This window comes from Ctenopharyngodon idella, chromosome 1 (assembly GCF_019924925.1).
Source record: "Ctenopharyngodon idella isolate HZGC_01 chromosome 1, HZGC01, whole genome shotgun sequence".
NCBI lineage: Eukaryota > Metazoa > Chordata > Actinopteri > Cypriniformes > Xenocyprididae > Ctenopharyngodon > Ctenopharyngodon idella.
In genome coordinates this window covers 15,210,164-15,231,022 of record NC_067220.1, presented here as the reverse complement: position 1 = coordinate 15,231,022, position 20,859 = coordinate 15,210,164, and the positions used below count along the sequence as shown (strand labels likewise).

The 20,859-nt window shown below is 37.2% G+C and overlaps 1 protein-coding gene across 14 annotated transcripts in view; it reads left to right on the top strand.

Moving 5' to 3' along the window:
* Positions 1-6,839: 6,839 nt before the first annotated feature.
* camk2d2 (calcium/calmodulin-dependent protein kinase (CaM kinase) II delta 2) overlaps positions 6,840-20,859 on the top strand; it is a 44,273-nt gene continuing 30,253 nt past the window's right edge. For 5 of the 14 annotated variants that reach the window (XM_051889276.1, XM_051889203.1, XM_051889268.1 and 2 more), the window contains exons 1-2: positions 6,841-7,201; positions 9,756-9,850. In XM_051889276.1, the coding sequence (XP_051745236.1) occupies positions 7,140-7,201; positions 9,756-9,850 (157 nt within the window). In that variant the 5' untranslated portion in view covers positions 6,841-7,139. Of the gene's footprint in view, positions 7,202-9,755; positions 9,851-20,859 lie in introns of all 14 variants that reach the window. The other 9 variants (XM_051889237.1, XM_051889231.1, XM_051889301.1 and 6 more) reach the window with 3 other exon arrangements.

Here is a 20,859-nt window from a genome sequence, read left to right as displayed (position 1 = left end):
AGTGTGCACACTACAGGCTGTTAAATGTAACACAGAAACATGCTGGAGTTAATGAGATAATTAGGTAATAATGAGCAAAATCACAGAAGGTTTTTCAGAATACTTCCAGAAAACATTGTCGGTGAACACAATCCACCGTGCCATTCGCGGTTGCCGGCTAAAACTCTATAGGTCAAAAAAGAAGCCATATCTAAACATGATCCAGAAGCGCAGGTGTTTTCTCTGGGCCAAGGCTCATTTAAAATGGACTGTGGCAAAGTGGAAAACTGTTCTGTGGTCAGACGAATCAAAATTTGAAGTTCTTTTTGGAAAACTGGGACGCCATGTCATCCGGACTGAAGAGGACAAGGACAACCCAAGTTGTTATCAGCGCTCAGTTCAGAAGCCTGCATCTCTGATGGTATGGGGTTGCATGAGTGCGTGTGGCATGGGCAGCTTACACATCTGGAAAGGCACCATCAATGCTGAAAGGTATATCCAAGTTCTAGAACAATATATGCTCCCATCCAGACGTTGTCTCTTTCAGGGAAGACCTTGCATTTTCCAACATGACAATGCCAGACCACACACTGCATCAATTACAACATCATGGCTGCGTAGAAGAAGGATCGGGGTACTGAAATGGCCAGCCTGCAGTCCAGATCTTTCACCCATAGAAAACATTTGGCGCATCATAAAGAGGAAGATGCGACAAAGAAGACCTAAGACAGTTGAGCAACTAGAAGCCTGTATTAGACAAGAATGGGAACACATTTCTATTCCTAAACTTGAGCAACTTGTCTCCTCAGTCCCCAGACGTTTGCAGACTGTTATAAAAAGAAGAGGGGATGCCACACAGTGGTAAACATGGCTTTGTCCCAACTTTTTTGAGATGTGTTGATGCCATGAAATTTAAAATCAACTTATTTTTCCCTTAAAATGATAAATTTTCTCAGTTTAAACATTTGATATGTCATCTATGTTGTATTCTGAATAAAATATTGAAAATTGAAACTTCCACATCATTGCATTCCTTTTTTATTCACAATTTGTAAAGTGTCCCAACTTTTGGAATCGGGTTTGTAGATCTCGCAGGTGGTTTGAAGTGTTTAGTGAACAATGTGTTTTTAAAATTTTCTGATTAAAACTGTTTTATTGTTGTAATTCTAGAAGAGATCCGGCACAAAGTTAATCACATTTTGCTCATAAAAAGCTCAGTCGTTAGATCAATGAATTAAGCCACTAAATAATGATTATATTCCTATTATCTAGCAGCTGACCACATTGTTTCCTGTTTTTCTTGTCATAATAAATAGCTAGAGCAGCCAGAGAAACACTAAAACAGTCAAGAGTAAAACTGCCTAACTGAAGTAAGCACTGACCTCAATAATGGTGACATCAAACCAAACTTATTTTCAACAAATCATCAACATCTAAACCTCTGGTAATTCTCAATAACAACTTTTGTAGATGTATGTTAGAAATAAATTCAATCTGGTTAGTAATAAGTGAAGCTGGTAATGCTGTTTGTGGAGATGTTTAATCAGATCTTGAGAGATTTAATGTCTTTTATCTTCAGTTGATTTCATCTAAGGCTGTGGCTGAAGTCGTAGTTCTTGTTGTTCCTCTGTCCTTCTGTGATTCTGCTCATTATTACCTAATTATCTCATTAACTCCAGCATGTTTCTGTGTTACATTTAACAGCCTGTAGTGTGCACACTGAGTAGTGTTCATTTCATCTGGGCTAAACCATGTGGGGCCTCCATGGAAACTGTGGACAAAACTGGCTGGGCCCCAGTTAGACAGCCCAGGTGACACCCATCTGGGCCCCACATAGCTGTGCTGGCTGGGCAGTTCTGTCAGGTTGGATGGTAAACGTTGGTGGACAGCCATTTTTAGGTCTCTCCAGAGATGCTCAATTGGGTTTAAGTCAGGGCTCTGGCTGGGCCATTCAAGAACAGTCACGGAGTTGTTGTGAAGCCACTCCTTCGTAATTTTAACTGTGTGCTTAGGGTCATTGTCTTGTTGGAAGGTAAACCTTCAGCCCAGTCTGAGGTCCTGAGCACTCTGGAGAAGGTTTTCGTCCAGGATATCCCTGTACTTGGCCGCATTCATCTTTCCCTCGATTGCAACCAGTCGTCCTGTCCCTGCAGCTGAAAAACACCCCCACAGCATGATGCTGCCACCACCATGCTTCACTGTTGGGACTGTATTGGACAGGTGATGAGCAGTGCCTGGTTTTCTCCACACATACTGCTCAGAATTAAGGCCAAAAAGTTCTATCTTGGTCTCATCAGACCAGAGAATCTTATTTCTCACCATCTTGGAGTCCTCCATGCGAGCTTTCATGTGTCTTGCACTGAGGATAGGCTTCCGTCGGGCCACTCTGCCATAAAGCCCCGACTGGTGGAAGGCTGCAGTGATGGTTGACTTTCTACAACTTTCTCCCATCTCCCGACTGCATCTCTTGAGCTCAGCCACAGTGATCTTTGGGTTCTTCTTTACCTCTCTCACCAAGGCTCTTCTCCCCCGATAGCTCAGTTTGGCCGGATGGCCAGCTCTAGGAAGGGTTCTGGTCATCCCAAACGTCTTCCATTTAAGGATTATGGAGGCCACTGTGCTCTTAGGAACCTTAAGTGCAGCAGAATTTTTTTTGTAACCTTGGCCAGATCTGTGCCTTGCCACAATTCTGTCTCTGAGCTCTTCAGGCAGTTCCTTTGACCTCATGATTCTCATTTGCTCTGACATGCACTGTGAGCTGTAAGGTCTTATATAGACAGGTGTGTGGCTTTCCAAATCAAGTCCAATCAGTATAATCAAACACAGCTGGACTCAAATGAAGGTGTAGAACCATCTCAAGGATGATCAGAAGAAATGGACAGCACCTGAGTTAAATATATGAGTGTCACAGCAAAGGGTCTGAATACTTAGGACCATGTGATATTTCAGTTTTTCTTTTTTAATAAATCTGCAAAAATGTCAACAATTCTGTGTTTTTCTGTCAATATGGGGTGCTGTGTGTACATTAATGAGGAAAAAAAAAGAACTTAAATGATTTTAGCAAATGGCTGCAATATAACAAAGAGTGAAAAATTTAAGGGGGTCTGAATACTTTCCGTACCCACTGTATATACGTCACACTACCGCCGGTGACACTCCACGACTGTGGTGGCAACTTCACCACCGCGGTGGCGCGGTTGTCATGCCTACAGTCACAGCCCTAGATAGTACTGTCCATCAGATACACATTTCAGAATTTTGTCATAGTAGATCATCCAGGTTCTGTTTTATAAATACTATGAATTTGGATGTAATACTACTATATAGTAGAGAAGTATATTCAGACATTAATGGTTCTTTATTCTTTTTTGGTTCTTTTATTCTTTATTGGCATCTATGGTTCCATAAAAAAACCTTTAACATCCATAGAACTTTTCCATTGCACAAAAAATTCTTTATAGTTGAAAAAGATTAAATATTTTTCACACTAAATTGTGCTTTTAACAACTGTTTACTGAAAGATTCTTTGGGGAACCAAAAATGGTTCTTCTATAGCATCGCAGTGAAAACCTCCTTTTGGAACCTTTACTTTTAAGAGGGTTGTAAAGTTCAAAATTGCATCTGTCTACCCTGACTAAGGGGTATACCCATGATGCAATACCCATGTGTTCAGTGAGGCTTATAGAGATACTCTTTTTCTTTCTGTTTCAAATTTTGTCCATATTTGGAAGAACACCATCAGTAAAATTGTTGTTATAGCTGGTTATTCTTGCAGGCAGAAAGCTGGACATAAACTACACAGAAAGAATATTCCTGTAAACGCTTGTCAACTTATCTATCCATCCATCCATTCATCCAGTTCTCAAGCTTTTCTATCATACATTTCTATCACTAAAACAAACTGTTGAGTTTATAGAGTTTGGAATGCAGATGATAAACACTTGTATGACTCACCGTGTAGTGGTGAAATTGATATTTATTGATATTTCATCTTTGATTTAATGTTGTTGAGATGCAAAATAATCTAGGATACAAGGTCTGTTATATTTAGGGTTGAACAGGCACTGTCAAAGCAGTTTACTTAAAGTCAGCATGAAACTGAAGTTGCCATCAGAGATAAGAAAAGATGTCACTGCAAGAGGAAGGGGAAGTTATTTTCAGTAAGTATTATGATGGTGCATGAATTTCTAAAATGTATCCAAAAATAATTCATTTATAATAAATAATGCAATATTCCTAAGAACAAGAACTAATTACTAAGAATAAGTAAATTTTGTTTTCATGACTTTAGTGCTGTCCTCATGTCTCATTGTCACAAGCTTCCCAGAAATTTGTAATGTCATTTCTTGTTTACACATTACTACTTTAATTTTTTTTTCTTTGCCCAACAGACGATAGTCTATATTTTACAAGACTAGATGAAACTGACCTGCAATGTTACAAAGTAGTAGAATATATTGTAACAGCATACACTTACACAAAACATGCAAAAAAAGAAAAAAAAAGAAAAAGCCAACATGGATCATAATCACAATGCATATTGACACAAACCATCATCATAAGGGTCTTTGAAGCATACAAAAAATGAAAAGAGACCCCATCAGCAGTTGTGTACACATACATTTTAACAATTTATTTAAGTCCACTTAAAAGAAATGATTTACAGGGACATAAATATTATAGATGAAGTCAAATACATGTACAAAATCATGGACTAGTGGCATACAGTAGATCTTCACAATATTAAGCATATCTCTCAGTTGTTATGGATTTAAATAACAATGTCTAACGGCAAACCGATGTGAGAAGGTTTGCCTCTCTCTCTCTCTCTCTCTCTCTCTCTCTCTCTCTCTCTCTCTCTCTCTCACACTCACTCACTCACTCACTCATTCACACACATTCAGAATGGAGATGGCAAGCACTTGAGTGTAATTGTGTCCTATTATAACCTATTCAAATCATAACATATTTGAGCATCAAAGTAGTCCGATTTACCGTATCTACCATAAATCTTAAATTGTTACTCATTTCACTGAGCTCTGCCTGCCCTCAGTGACACATTCAACTTGAAGTGAATGCCAAGACAGAAGATCATAAGTCAGAAGAACATATTACAAAGAAAATAATGCAGACATGTTTACTTGTTACCATCAGAATTCATTATGTCCCCCCAAATTAACACTGGCAATGGTACAAACATATGACAGTTTTTTTTTTTGTTGTTGTTGTTTTTTTAAAACTGCTTACACACAAAATCCTTACTTGTCACACAATTTCTGAAACCTGACACTCAAACACCAGAACAACACAGCAAATCAGCAAAACCATACACTAATTCTCGGCCTTTGACTTTGACACTTTTTGCAAAAGACAACACACTATTCTCTATGTAACACACAAAAATATAACAGGAAGTATCTCGATTTCCTTTTTCAAACACAACCATTTTTTTCTGTCCAACTACACATGGTTGATGTATTTCTTTTCTTTCGTATTGTGTAATACTGTATTCACAACCACAAATGCTTACAGTAAAATAATAAATAAATTGGTTTCAATCTTGCTTCCATGTTTACCGTGCATTTTTCAACATCTCTTTGCCAATTACTTTCAATCTTGTACAGAAATCTACATAGGAGCTCATGAAAGAAGAGCTTTAGGTTTTGAACAACTGTGTGTATATGATATATCCAAAAATAGATATTATGGAAAAGGTGTTTGCAACGTAAGACAAATGTTTGCTTTTGAGATGTGTTTGTGATATTTTGAATGCAGTGCATTTTGTGTGTGCAATTCTTGGATGTGTGTGTAAAGTTTTAAATAAAGAGGCAAAGTTTTGAAAATGTGTGTCAGCAGTTGAAAAAAATTTATATATTATAGCTTGATATGATATGTTTGAGTCCACAGTAAGCCAGTTGAATATTTTTTTGAAATCACGGCCTGTGCAACAGCGCACCCGTGTGTTCAATATATAGAAGTGCACAAGAGATTACACACAGCACGTGCGCATGCGTAGAAATGCCAGCTGTGAATGTGCGTCATAAGAGTTCTGCGCTCTGGCAGCATATCTGGGCTTTGATGTTATGGATTCTTGTGTTTAAAGGTTCCATACTTCACTGCCCTGTCGATATACAGTACAAATTTGGATATTGTTATTTAATTGTAATTGTTATTTAAACTATGCTAACTCCTTATTTTCTGTTTTATTGTATATATATATATATATATATATATATTTGCCAGAACCATTATTATTTTTTTAGTACAATTGTAGTACCATGGTATTCTTGGAAGTACCTTGGAGTATGCATATATATATATATATATATATATATATATATATATATATATATATATATATATATATATAAAGGTATCTTGAGAAGATATCTTGAAATGCACAACCAGCATTCCAGCATGCAGCAGTACTTTCTGGCAATGCTGTTTCTGAAGAAAATTATCATTATTATTATTAGTAGTAGTAGTAGTAGTAGTTAAGAAAACGAAGAATTTCAATTTCTCCAATGAGAAACCTTGAAACTTTGCCCGTGACGTCACCCTTTATAATTTTGTGCAGTTCATTTAAATAGTTTGACAAATTGTATCTTTTTCAAGCACAAATGGGCGGTAATTTTTTTATTAATCACTGCATTTACATTAATTAAAATGAAACGTGTTTATAGTTTTAGATGGCGCTTAGCATGTGGCCTTATATAGGTTATCTAGATCAATTATTCATTTGACCTTATTGCTATTATTGCCATGACGAATTATTAAGTATGAATATGAAAACTCTCCAAGTGCATGATGTTTGAGAGGGCGGGGCATGGCTTTGAAAGGGAGGGGAGACTGGGGGAGAGGTGCTGTATGCAAACACGTCCAAGAGAGAGATGGCAACGTCAACGCGCATAATGATGAGCCCATGGAACCGTCGGATGTGAACGCGCTTCTTCCTCCCCTTGGTGATCGACCCCTAGGTTTACATATCTGATCATCTGACATTGATCGGCGCAGCTCACTTCAAAAGACGAGGAACCGAAGCAGAAGCTCAGAAAAAAATCATTCAGGTGCTCTCAATTTGGTGTACAGGAGGGACGAGAGGAGACTGACTGCGCTTCCCCGCATCATCCTCTTCCTCGCGCTGCCGATTCCCCATCACAATGGCTCTGACCATCTGCACCAGATTCACGGATGAATATCAGCTTTTTGAGGAGCTCGGAAAGTAAGTGCTGGATTTTCTACTGCAGAATCATTGCATTCCTGTGCATTTAATATGCACAACGAAATGATGGGGTTGCGACGCGTCTTCTGTTTGACAGCTCCGCTTTAATTGCAGCGAACGCTTATAATAACCTTGCCGTGAGCGCTTGATTATATAGTCTCTGTTTCACAGCCTTGCAAGCTGCCAACCCAGACGGCATTCTTTGACAATCACGGGTGCGTTTGGAACGGAACGGAACGTTCCAAACGTGCCTGTGATGCCCAAAATTGCAGTGTATGTAGCCACCGCTCTAGGTTTTGGAACGCGTCCATTGTGATCATCATGTCAGATATCCGAACAGCTGGTAGCTATAATGTACGTTTTGGTGGGCTCGGGCTTTTTCTCCCGGAGACAGGAATACTCATGGCAATGCGACAACAGTGCAGACACACATTCCCGTGCCGTTAATTATCGCGTTGGGGATTCCTTGCGTTGCGTTTGACTGGGGAGGGGGAGGGTGCGCAGCAGAGGCCACATCGGTGGTCCCTATCTGTACGGGTTTCAGGAGATACCTTAAACATTTCAGCCTGTGACTGTGATATAATTATTCCGTCGTGCTGATGCGTTCAGATCAAAAACGACCCGTATTGAGTCCGTTTTTAAGCCCATTGTGACTTTAAACTGAAATCTCTTGAAGAACAGTCCTTTCAAAATATGATGTCGTCGAAACATCTCCGCGCCATCTGCATCGTGTATATAAATATTGGGCACCACAAATATTGGGCACTAGGCTCCCTTTTGTTACATCGAGGTGCCTATTTCTACCATTTTTGAGTTCATAAAATGCATCATTATGCACTGAATTGTTTATTCACTTTAAAAACTGGCAGTTGAACCCCTCCAAAAGAGGTCGAAACAAAAGGTTTGGGGTGTATGAATAGTTTTTGCATACAAGTATATGCAAAAAATAAATGAGTATACGTTGTAACAACGTTTCTAAACAACGTTTCACTAGCCATAAAAGTAAGATTACAAAGACGGTACGCTAAAGACGCTCGCGAAGTCGCTGACGAGGTTACTATAGCAACAATACGGAACTCGAGCACATTCCATTATACCCTCACGTCGACTAAACATAATAATTAGTCTATTGTCATTAATTTTCACTTTATTACAGATTTGCACGTCACAAATATATCACAAATATCCGTTTTGTTTAAAATGGTTTTTTTTTTTAAGATAAAAAGTAGACTGATATCATAGGTCTTGCTGATAACAGGTTTCACGTGATTTAGTTAATTAAAATCAGCCTTTCCAGCATTACACTTAAATAATACAGTAAACATTATTTACTGTAAATAATACAAAATGCAACATAAAACAATTCAGTGTACACTCTAAAAAATGCTGGGTTAAAAACAACCCAAGTTGAGTTGAATATGGACAAACCCAGCGATTGTGTTGTTCTAACCCAACGGTTGGGTTAAATGTTTTATTTAACTCAACTATTGTTTAAAAATTACTATATGGCTGGCTTAAAATGAACCCCAAATAGGTTGGAAATTAAAAATCAGACATAATTACTAGAGGTAACAATAATAATCAAAATGTGAACATTTATTATTCATTAAACTTATTAATAATTGTTAATTTATTAACATATAAATAAATGTTAATCTCCAACATACTTTGGGTTCATTTTAAGCAAGCAATTCAGTAATTTTTAAACAATAGTTAAGTTGAATAAAACTACCCAGCACATTTGGCAAACATTTAACCCAATCGCTGGGTTTCCATTTTTAACACAACTTGGGTTATTTTTAACCCAGAATTTTTTAGAGTGTACAAAAATAAGATGAAACTAACATTTTAAATATAATACAAGCAGATGTGATGGTTTGCACAGGGAATGCACTTTTCCACATATAAGGTGATTAATATTTTATTAAATTATTATTATTATTATTATTATTATTATTAAAAAAAAAAAAAAAAAATTTATCCATAAATTATAAGGTAATTTATATATGTATTTTTTTCATTTCTGATAAGGATTGTCTTTACAGTAGCTAAAAAAAATACAGTAGTAAAATTACATGTATTGGCTTTTAAAATATATAGTTATAAAATATATGTTAAGGTGACTTAATTACACTGTAATTTTTACATTCTTTTTTTTTTTTTTTGTTAAAAATGATTACAATTTTATTACAGTGGCTAAAAAATTTATCATTCCCTCATTCTGTTTGAGAGAAGAACAAACGCACCAGAGGGGACATTTAAGGTGACGTGTAATTAACCCCCTCATTTCCATTGAGCGCATAGACGGATTTGGTGTGTGCATGTGGCCAGCAAATATGCTAAGCAATTTCAAAACACCCACACACGCTCATCAAACACACACGGACAAACAACCACGGAAAATCATAGTTGTGTAACCTTGGAAGCGCTCAGGCTGTGCCTCCATCATGGCACAGATTCTGCTCTCCATGCCATATGCTCTATCTGTTAGGCATCAGGGCCTCGTGCCCATTTTTTTCCCTCACTGTCTTCTCTTTTTTTCCCTCTTCTTCAGGGGCGCGTTCTCCGTCGTGAGGCGATGCGTGAAGATATCATCCGGCCAAGAGTATGCGGCCAAAATCATCAACACAAAGAAGCTGTCAGCCAGGGGTAGGTGATTTTTATTTGGTGTGCTCCTGTCAGGTGCGAGGCAGGATTTGAGTACAGTTAATGGAGCGTCTAGTGTAGCCGAACATGGAAACGTTCTGATATAAGAGCAGAGCAGCACATCCGGTTAAACCGGGATAACGGAAATATGCATCTGGGTCTCATCTGGAGCTCTGTGCGTGTGTTCTGACGTAACAGCTTGCGTCTAAGTGTAGCTGTGAAGAAGTTGAAGGGATTATATGCTTGAGAATCACATACATCCTTGTATCAATCTGAACACTGTATTAATGAGTCTCTGGATGCAGTAAGTTGAGTGTTTTGTGTTCTTGTGTGTATAAGCGCAGTAACAGGTGATATATGAGCATATATGTATGTATATGTGTGTGCTTTGAAAGGCTTTGGCTGGTCTTATCCCCTGTTGGAAAGTGTGGGCATAGAGCGACCCAGTTCTTTCAGATCTGTCAGTGTAATTGTTGCTGTTGGCCTGTTTGCCTGCAGGCTCTGCTGCTATAGGGCAAAACAACCAATCAGCCTCCTTCCCACCCTCAGAACTACCAATGATTTTGCTTCTCCCACAGCATCTCTCCTCCTAAGAGCCAATCATATGACTCATGTTTCTATGAAACAATTCTATTTTTTTGCTTTAAAGATTCCCTTCTCGAAATGTAGGTTTTGGAAAGGAAAACGAGAATATTTTCTGGATCATTAGGATCGAATTACATCCCCCCCCCTCCCCTTTCTGCACAGTGGGATTGAAATGGACACCTAGATTCTGGGATCAGTATCGCTGCACTGGTGCATGCTGGGATATCGTTTCCAAAAATACAGCATCGGGTGGTGTGGCAGTTTATGTTGTATTCATATCTCTTTCTCTCTCTCTCTCGCTGAGCACTGCAGTGCTCCGCTGCACTGGATGCTGGTCCGTGTCAGAGATGGTCTTAAGCTCTTTCTGTGATAAGCTCAGGAATTACAATTCTATGAGCACAAACATATATATAAATGCCACTGCACACAGACACACATATAAGCACATTGACACTAGACCCTTTCCCGCTAGTGGGATCATGACCTCCAGTCCTAGATTAACGCAGGGTAAAGGGTGACACTTAAGGAGGTGAGGTGATTACTGATAGGTCAAAATCCTGCTGTTTTTTTCTTTAAAGGCACAATATGTAAGATTTCTGGATTAAAATATCCAAAAACCACTAGAAAAGTGTTATATATTTTGTTGACTTGTGTACTTACATTATCCCAGACGTTTCCAAGAAAGAGAGAAATAAGAGAAATCCAGAGAAAAGCAATTTCAACCAGGACACGGACCGTGTCAGATGCAGCTTTATTTTTAGTAACAGTAATACAGCGTTTTCTTCATCATACAATATGTTTTAAAATTAATCGCAAGCCATTTAGCAACACAAGCCATCCAGCATTTATTAAAGGGTTCATTCACCCAAAATGAAAATTATGTCATTTATTACTCACCCTCATGTCGTTCCACACCCGTAAGACCTTCGTTCATCTTCGGAACACAAATTAGGATATTTTTGATGCAATTTTTGATGAAAGAGTTTTCTTTTATCTTCAATAGAAAGCAACAAGATTACCACATTCAAGGTCCAGAAAAGTAGTAAAAACATTGTTAAAATAGTCAACGTGACTACAGTGATTCAAACTAAATGTTATGAAGTGACGAGGATACTTTTTGTGTGCAAAAACAAAACAAAAATAATGACTTTATTTAACAAATTCGTCTCTCCCGTCATTCTCCTGCGCTATATTCGTTGCAGCGCTTCCAGGTCTCAGTATTGGCCGACGCCTGTTCACATGAGCAGCACGACGCAATTTTGGGTTCCCTAAAGAACCTTTTTAGTGAACCTTTTTAATTACTAAGCAATCTAATTACTGTCATTTAATTTTCCCATGAAAAAGTAAAGTAATGGATTACTCTTAATTTTTCTGTAATTTAATAGACTATACAACAATTCTGTATAAAAATCAAAATTTAATGTTAAAATGTTTATTTTAAATGTAACCTTTTCCTTTTACACACTTTGGTCAGTTCAAGAATAATTTATGCAATTGTATATTGTTTATTAGAAAGAATTAAAAGGGCAGTTTCATGTCTATCCTTGCATTGTTCAACTGGTCGAGGTTGATATGGAATTTAGAAAGTAATAAGTAATGCAATACTTTTTAGAGAGAGTAATTAATACTGTAGTCTAATTACTGAAGGTGATATTCATAGCGAGAAATTAATGACTTTTTTAGAGTAATTTACCCAGCACTGCTCCCCATATTCATACATATAGGCTAGAACATACATTTTTAAACCAAATTTAGCACCTACTAGACAGTATGCGGTTTTGGACATGCAGCATGCATCTTGTGCTTGTGCTTCTTGTGATTAACATTTAAACAAACTACAAAATTGTGAATAAATGTAGTATTAAAAATATAAATTTTTAAATAACTGAATCAACATTACTATATACATCAACAATATATATATTTTTAATTGTCAGATTGCGTAAAAATAGCTCATGAAGCTGACAACTGCTTTTTATTAATTAATTTATTTATTTATTGTGGGAAGCTGCTTAACCTGAGAATTTTTTTGTGATTTCTAAAGTTTTTTTCCCCCAACCTTTTTTGTATCTAAGTATAAGAAATGTATATTTTAATTTTTTGTATCGAAGTATATTTCTTATTTTAATTCACCCACCTGACTTTTATTATTATTATTATTATTATTATTTGGAAGAATCAGGATTTCCACTGTCTTCAAAAACCTGGATATGTGAGGTACCTTAATTTCAAAAGTCATGAAACTGAATAAAATCTTAAATACGACCACACCCCCATCAATACGGCTTAAGTACCCATCATCAACACCAAACCAGAAATGTGTATGTCACCAGCAAAAAAATGAAAATGATCCCATGATTTACTCACCCTCAAGCCATCCTAGGTGTATATGACTATCTTCTTTCAGGCGAACACAATCAGAGATATATTTAAAAATATCCTTAGTCCTTCAAGGTTTATAATGGTTGTGAATGGGGGACCGCATTTTGAAGTCAAAAATAATGCATCCATCTATAAAAAAAAAAAGTAATCCATACGACTCCATGGGGTTAATAAAGGCCTTCTGAAGCAAAGCGATGCGATTTTGTGAGAAAAATATCCATATTTAAAACTTTATCAATCCAAATAACTAGCTTCCGGCGGACGACTGTACACAGAATGCGCAAGTCGTCTTGCGCCAAATGAGTAACCCTCTGACGCGATGTATGACGCAGGATGTAGGAGTATTGTAAGCTTAGATGCCTCTCGCGGTTCAAACAAATAAGGCTGTGCAACAAATTTAAGCTCCTCTTCTCTTATATTGAAATCCTCCGAAATTTCTCTTTAAAAATAATTGTTTTAGACTTATAATCTGTGACCGGTGATTTGTTTTGCTCTATCCACTGCGCCTCCGTGTTCATCATTACGTTGTGCGTCAGGTTAAAGGATACTCTTCTGTCGCAAATCAACTTGCGCATTCTGCATACAGTCGTCCACCTGATGCTAGTAATTTGAATTTATAAAGTTTTAAATATGGATATTTTTCTTACAAAAATGCATTGCTTCGCTTCAGAAGGCCTTTATTAACCCCCTGGAGTCGTATGGATTACTTTTTTTCATGGATGGATGTATTATTTTTGACTTCAAAACGCGGCGCCCCATTCACAACCATTATAAACCTTGGAGGACTAAGGATATTTTTAAATGTATCTCTGATTGTGTTCATCTGAAAGAAGATAGTCATATACACCTAGGATGGCTTGTGGGTGAGTAAATCATGGGATCATTTTCATTTTTTGGTGATCTATCCCTTTAAAAGAAGTGATTAAAGGATTAGTCCTCTTTCAAATAAAAATTTCCTGATAATTTACTCACCCCCATGTCATTCAAGATGTCCATGTCCTTCTTTCTTCAGTCGAAAAGAAATTAAGGTTTTTGATGAAAACATTCCAGGATTTTTCTCCTTATAGTGGACTTCAATGGTCTCCAAACAGTTGAAGGTCAAAATTACAGTTTCAGTGCAGCTTCAAAGGGCTTTAAATGATACCAGACGAGGAATAAGGGACTTATCTAGCGAAACGATCAGTCATTTTCTGAAAAAAAAAATCAAAATGTATATGCTTTATAGGCACAAATGATCGCATCACAAGTGCTTCCACCAGAACGCGATTCCGTATTCTTCAAAAAGCTTACGCTGAATGTCCTACGCCTTCCTTATTCAACTTACGGAACGAACGCGGCGCCAGTTCCGTTTTTCCTTAAGTTGAATGGGGAAGGTGTAGGACATTTAGCGTAAGCTTTTTGAAGAATACGGAATGTGATCGTTTCGCTAGATAAGACCCTTATTCCTCGTCTGGTATCATTTAAAGCCCTTTGAAGCTGCACTGAAACTGTAATTTTGACCTTCAACCGTTTGGAGACCATTGAAGTCCACTATAAGGAGGAAAATCCTGGAATGTTTTCATCAAAACCCTTAATTTTTTTTCGACTGAAGAAAGAAGGACATGGACATCTTGGATGACATGGGGGTGAGTAAATTATCAGGAAATTTTTATTTGAAAGTGAACTATTCCTTTAAAATCTGCCATTAAAAATAAAATAAAATAAAATAAACTACAGTATATGTTCAAAATACACAATAATCTTTGAAAGTAAGTGGTTTAATATCATATTGCTTCTCAGGTAAATTTGTCTTGTTTTCAGGATGTTTAGATGTGTGTATGTGTTTTTGAAGACAAAGATGCTGATTAATAATGAGAAATATTTGCTGTGTAAAAATAGAAAAATGCAGAGGAGGATAAAGACTGTAATCTAGAGAACTGGAATAAGAAAAAAGGCAAAAGAGAGGTCAAAAGACAAGCTGAGTACAGATTGTGTATTACGTAAGGCAAATGCCATGCAGAGGCAACAAAATACAGAAAAGAACAACAAGAAGGAGGATGGTGTTGGAGATAGATAAAGAGGAAGGAGAGAATGAGAAAGCAGAAATGCAGTAGACTGGTGTCTGACAAAACAACCAGATGGTCATTGTCCATGTTGATGCTGCTGCTGTATGTGTTTATAATATACCAGATGAATGTTAAAAGAAAGAATCTGCTAGTTTATTATGATTTAGTATCTTGTGGTGAAGATAACAGAAAAAAAAATAAAACACTCTCTGACCTCATCTGTCCTCATTTAGTACTCCTGAGCATTGCAGCACTGTGCTCAGCTGTACCTCATTTGCTTTGATATACTATGAATCTTAGTGATGGTAGACACTGTATTTTTTGTGACATGAATGAAAACAATATTAAAAATATAGTCTGTTCAATGGTTCGTATGGTTGTGTAATTTGGTGTTGGTCGTTGATGTTGATGAGACAAATTAGAATCGATTATAACACATACTATATAAAATAATCACATTTATTATTAGACTATATAACTCTTTTTTGCAGCAAACATTTTTAGAGCAAAGACATTTCACATTTTATTTCATTCAACGTTCATAGAGAGCTTATTTGGCAGAGCAGTCTGTTCAATCGCATATGCCATATTTGTTGTATTCTTTCACACATATTGAATTCATAATGAATATTTCACATTAAGATGCTAAGTTAGACATTTCTGCAAGCATATAGGCAATAATTCAGAGATGATGTTAATGAAGAATTCACATGAGCCCTTGTCAGAGCTGCAGTTCAAGACAGAATGTTCACTACCTCTGAATCTCCTTGACCTATGTTGAGTCATTCACTCATGGTGTGCGAGAGAGAGACTACAATCACATGAGAGGTTATGGTGCTGCAAAGCTAAAAATAAACTCATTGGTTTCTCAGACAGACAGCACCTCATACGCAGCCATACAGTACACACCTCTCTCTCTCTCTCTCTCTCTCTCTCTCTCTCTCTCTCTTTCTCACTCACACATACAAACGCACACACATATATATTAAATGGAGATGGAATTTGTGAACTGAACTCATATAGGAAATGGAATGGAAATGGAATTTATATTAAATACAATTAGTTGAACTTAAGAGTGCTTTTTTGACCCACTTATGTAGTAATTACTTCATAATTGTATTTCATAATTTCATAATTCCGTTTTTTTTTTTAAACAGGTTATGGTTAATCTATCCATATAAAACTGTCAACTCTCCATTACACTGTGCCTCGTCTACAAATTAAAGGGTTCACCCAAAAATGAAAATTATGTCATTAATTACTCACCCTCATGTCGTTCTTACCTGTAAGACCTTTGTTCATCTTCGGAACACAATTTAAGATATTTTTGATGAAATCCGATGGCTCAGTGAGGCCTCCTTTGCCAGCAAGATAATTAAGTACCCAGAAAGGTACTAAAAACATATTTAAAACAGTTCAAGTGAGTACAGTGGTTCAACCTTAATATTATAAAGAAACGAGAATACTTTTTGTGTGCCAAAAAAAACAAAATAATGACTTTTTAACAATATCTAGTGATGACCAATTTCAAAAAATTGCTTTGAAGCTTTACGAATCTTTTGTTTCGAATCAGTGGTTCGGAGCGCCAAAGTCACATGATTTCAGTAAACGAGGCTTCGTTACGTCATAAGTGTTTTGAAATTTCAATAGTTCACGTGACTTCGGCAGTTTGATACACAATCCGAACCACTGATTCGAAACAAAAGAATCGTAAACCCTAACCCTTTAATCTGCAGTCAAATTCTCCGAACAAACATAATCCTCTGACGCGATCCATGAAGTCTCTACCAAAATGAGTAAATGAGCTGTCTAAACTGGACGTGTCAAAGCGAATGTTCCTTTACGCTTCCATTTACTCCTCTTTTTATCTTTTTGTCGGCAGACTCAAGGGCAATGCTCGCATCCAATATAGTCAAGCCCCGTTCGCACTGCCAGCGATACGCAGCGACAAAGCTCTCATTTTCAATGGAGAGCTGCTGACTTCCGGCGACAAGAGGGACAGTGACCATCGGCGACAGAATGTAGGCGTGTCAAGCGATGCGAAACGTGACAAAAGTTCAGAAATGTATGCAAATGAGCAGCAAATTTTGCGAGCGACAACCAATAGGAGTGAAGACTGTGGAGCTCACGTCACTGTCTTGAGTGGGCAAGACAGTGCAGAGTTCAGGAGCGACTTCAGTGTTGTATATGATCTGACTGTAACCACGTACACGGATATAATAAAATGATGTGTGAGAAAGAAACTGTCAGCAGTTAGTTTGATTCATACATTGATAGTTTGTTGTTAATTATAAGATGCGATGAGCAGTTTAGCACTGCTGCAATTCATATTACATTTTCCCCTGCATTATGTTGATTATTAGGGACAAAAAAAAAAAAAGATTATTTGTCAAATTCAAATGACGTTTTTGTGTGTAATTCTTAGTCGAATTAGAATATCTTTTTTTAGTTTTTTACTATCCCATGAAGCCATATTGGTAAATGGAGTGACCCGGCTAATGATGTAGGTCACATGACAATTCCAACATGGCACATGTGAGACTTTATTTGTACTATACACATGCATATTTATAGAACATACGTTATTAATAGTCATGAAGTAAGTTCTTTCAAATCAAATGCAGTACTTAGTAGGCAGTATACAAATTTGGATGCAGTGGAAATGTATAACGGAGTATTTGGCTTATATTTGTCAGATATTCTGGTCTATGCTCTTTTTTCTTTCGGCATCTAAAACCTAAGGAAGCTGCTTTGTTGCCCGTATCATACCTGCAAAGACAGCATTTTTCAGTTTCAAATGCAACCTCTTTCTCTGTTCAGGCTGTGTGCAAAACTAGTAGGTCAGTGCTCCGACTATGTAGTGTAGCATAGAGAGAAACTCAATGCCCACTTTAATAAACTAGGCCACAGAATTCTGAGGAGAGATAGCTAGGGCACTTTTAATTAGAGACACATTCTCTCAGTTTCCAGTCTCTCTTTTTTGCTCTCTGACCAGTAGTTCAGTTTCTCTCATGTCTGAGGACTTTAACTCATTGGAGAGTCTGTGGTCTCATTGGAGCTAAAGGGTCATTTGCCTGAGAGACATGGAGGAGCTAAACATCATCACACTTTGCAGAATAGTCTGTGTAATGTTTCATGCTGTACCATATTTCCATCGAGAACTGAATGTTCTGTTCTAAGCTCTTGTCTGGGTGTTTGATGTTGTACATCCTCAGTGTGTCCTTGAATTGTGCATGTTTGTGGGCAATCTTTTTTAATATTTTTCATATTCTGACAGATCAACAATTGGGATTGATATCATCTTACCAAAAGTGATAGATTGATACATCGGCCAGGCCAATAAATCAGCTATTTTGAGATTATTGGCCTCGCTTGGCCAATTAACAGAAGCATTATCTCTCCCTGGTGTCTCCTTAACGTCTCTGCTAGTGTCAGTTTCAAAATCGACCATCAGTCTAATCAATGAATAATGGAAGATTTCTGTTTGAAATATTTTTAGTGGTGTTTCGGAAGTAAAAGTCCCATTCACTTTCTCCATATAGCACTATTGATTTTTAAGAGTAATGTATAAACCTCCTAAAACCATGAGGTCTGAAATTGCTTCTTTAGAAGCCGCAAGTCCATGTGATAGTATATTAAATTTCAAGCAACTCATACCCATTTGACTATTTTGTGATAAACTTTAAATACATCTCATGTTATACTTTTATCTATAAATCAAGAGTTTTATATTTTACTATCTGTTTTTTGTTTGATTATGCAATTTTCAATGCTGAACTATGTGGTTAAAAGCTTCATAGAAGACATACTGTATTAAGTCTTGTACTTTTCCATTTTTTTGCTTTGAGACTAAATTTGTAATGTTGTAATTCATCAGAGTGGTTTTGCTCATGGCTTAGAACCCTTTATTAAAGATTTTCTCGAAATCACTATGGAGAAAACGAATGGGGAAAAATACCTCACATATCAAGATTTCTAAAAAGTATGTGGTCGCTGTTGTGCTAATATTGCAAACATTATTTGTGAATACCGTAGTCTATATCAAATATATTTGCTTTACATTTATCAGTATTGGCATTGGCCATTGATAAAACCCTTATCAGCTACTCAGTGATCACTATTACCAATCTCGCCCATGTAATGGATAATGAGTACTGGACATCTTAGTGTGAAAAAAATTGCAAGTGATGTTGGAATAAGTATCCGAACAATCATGATAAAGTCAACCTCCCCGGTGCTAAGAGTGCATTCGACCCCAAAATACAAATATATGCAATTTTGCAATACAATTTGCAAATATTTTTTAATTTTGTCTTGACTATACAACTGTTACCATTGGTTTACTGGTGGTGCACGTAAATTGAGCTGTTTCTGGATGATAAAGAAGTCAATGAATTGGTGAATTGGTTCTATTCTGGTCTGAATATAGGCAGCTGGATAAAGATCATAAGATTTTGAACCGTGTTTATTTATTTATTTATCAAGCATGATTGCTATAGCCAAGTCAAAGGACTAGGTTTGGTCATTCATTTCAGAGGTTTATTGCTTCTCTCTCTCTCTATCTCTCTCTCTCTGATGATCTCAAATCTCTCATTAATCTCCTGGAAAAGCAGCACGAAACATGAAGGAATACTCTAACTCACACACATACACACACACACACACACACACACACACACACACACACACACACACTGCTGCAGTGCGGAAGGCTTCAGATAGCAAATAAAAAAGAGAACAGCAGAAAAAAGAGGAGAGGAGGCAGGACTGTCAAATGTAGGCCTTTCCCTGCTACTGACCGGACTGCATTTTACACATACTGTACTGTTTATAGTGCACAAACTGCTCTACTACTAACAAGCCTGATTCATACCTGTAAATAGTCCAGTACAATACTTTACAAACAGTCCATATACAAATTATCACACACATCCAGGCCTTTTTATGGTTGAAATGGATTTTTTTTTTTTTTGCTCCAAACTGATGCTACGATTAATAGTCTAAGTGTTTGTCCTTATGAATAATGCGTACCAGTGGCTAGATGATCCATAATTCTGGTCTGCGGCATTAATTGTTTCATTGCAGTTGTCCAATAATGAAAGTGTTATTTATGATAGTGGTTGTTCTTGGTCCAGATTAATAGCACTGATATTGTTCAGATGTATGAATAAGCCATCTGCTTCAGTCTAAATCTGAGCACGTCTTGGGAATGCACATGCGCATAATTCTTGTGCTGAAACAGTTTTGTTTAAATATGTGATGTGAGAATTATGTAACCAACTGCGTAGTCATGATAAGATGGTGCTATATTTGTAGATTGTTAAGAACTATTTATTGACTTGTTGTCTCATTTGTCTGAGGTGACGGGACATGGTGTTAAAGTTTGGTGCACAACTTTGAGAGTTCTGCTGTAATTGCTTGGGTTCTATGGGATCCAGAGGGTTCTGATATTTGCATGCAGGGCTGGTTCCACTGCAGAGAGGAAGAGAGGCCTTTGCGTTCTGATTGGTGGAGGAGTTGCTAGACAACAGATGTCTGGCCGGTTGGTAGGTGGACTACCTGTGGAGCTGGGGGTGGGGTGGGCGGGTGGGGGGGAGTTGATTAGTTATAGAATGAGAGAGTTGTGTGGGGCTGAAAGAAGCTTGTGAAATTGAGAATAAACTGCCAAACCTGAGATGACACCTGATAAACTGAAATATACTGATTCTCATCGGTAAAAATGGTAAGTTGAGTGATTTGAGCTAATGTGCATGCTATTTTATCCCCCTCACCCCCTTTACAACTTAATTTATTCCCTCCATCTGAACAAAAATGAGAGAAGGATCTGAATGTGGCCAAAGGCTGTGCAGACATGAGCTATTCATTTATGATCTCAATTCAAATTCAAATGAATCACCTTTTCATATGATTCACAAGGCTTCATTTCACTATGAATCAGCTCTAACTACGTGCAGAATCGCATACTAGCATGTATTTCATGCTATTTTTGCAGTTTTTATA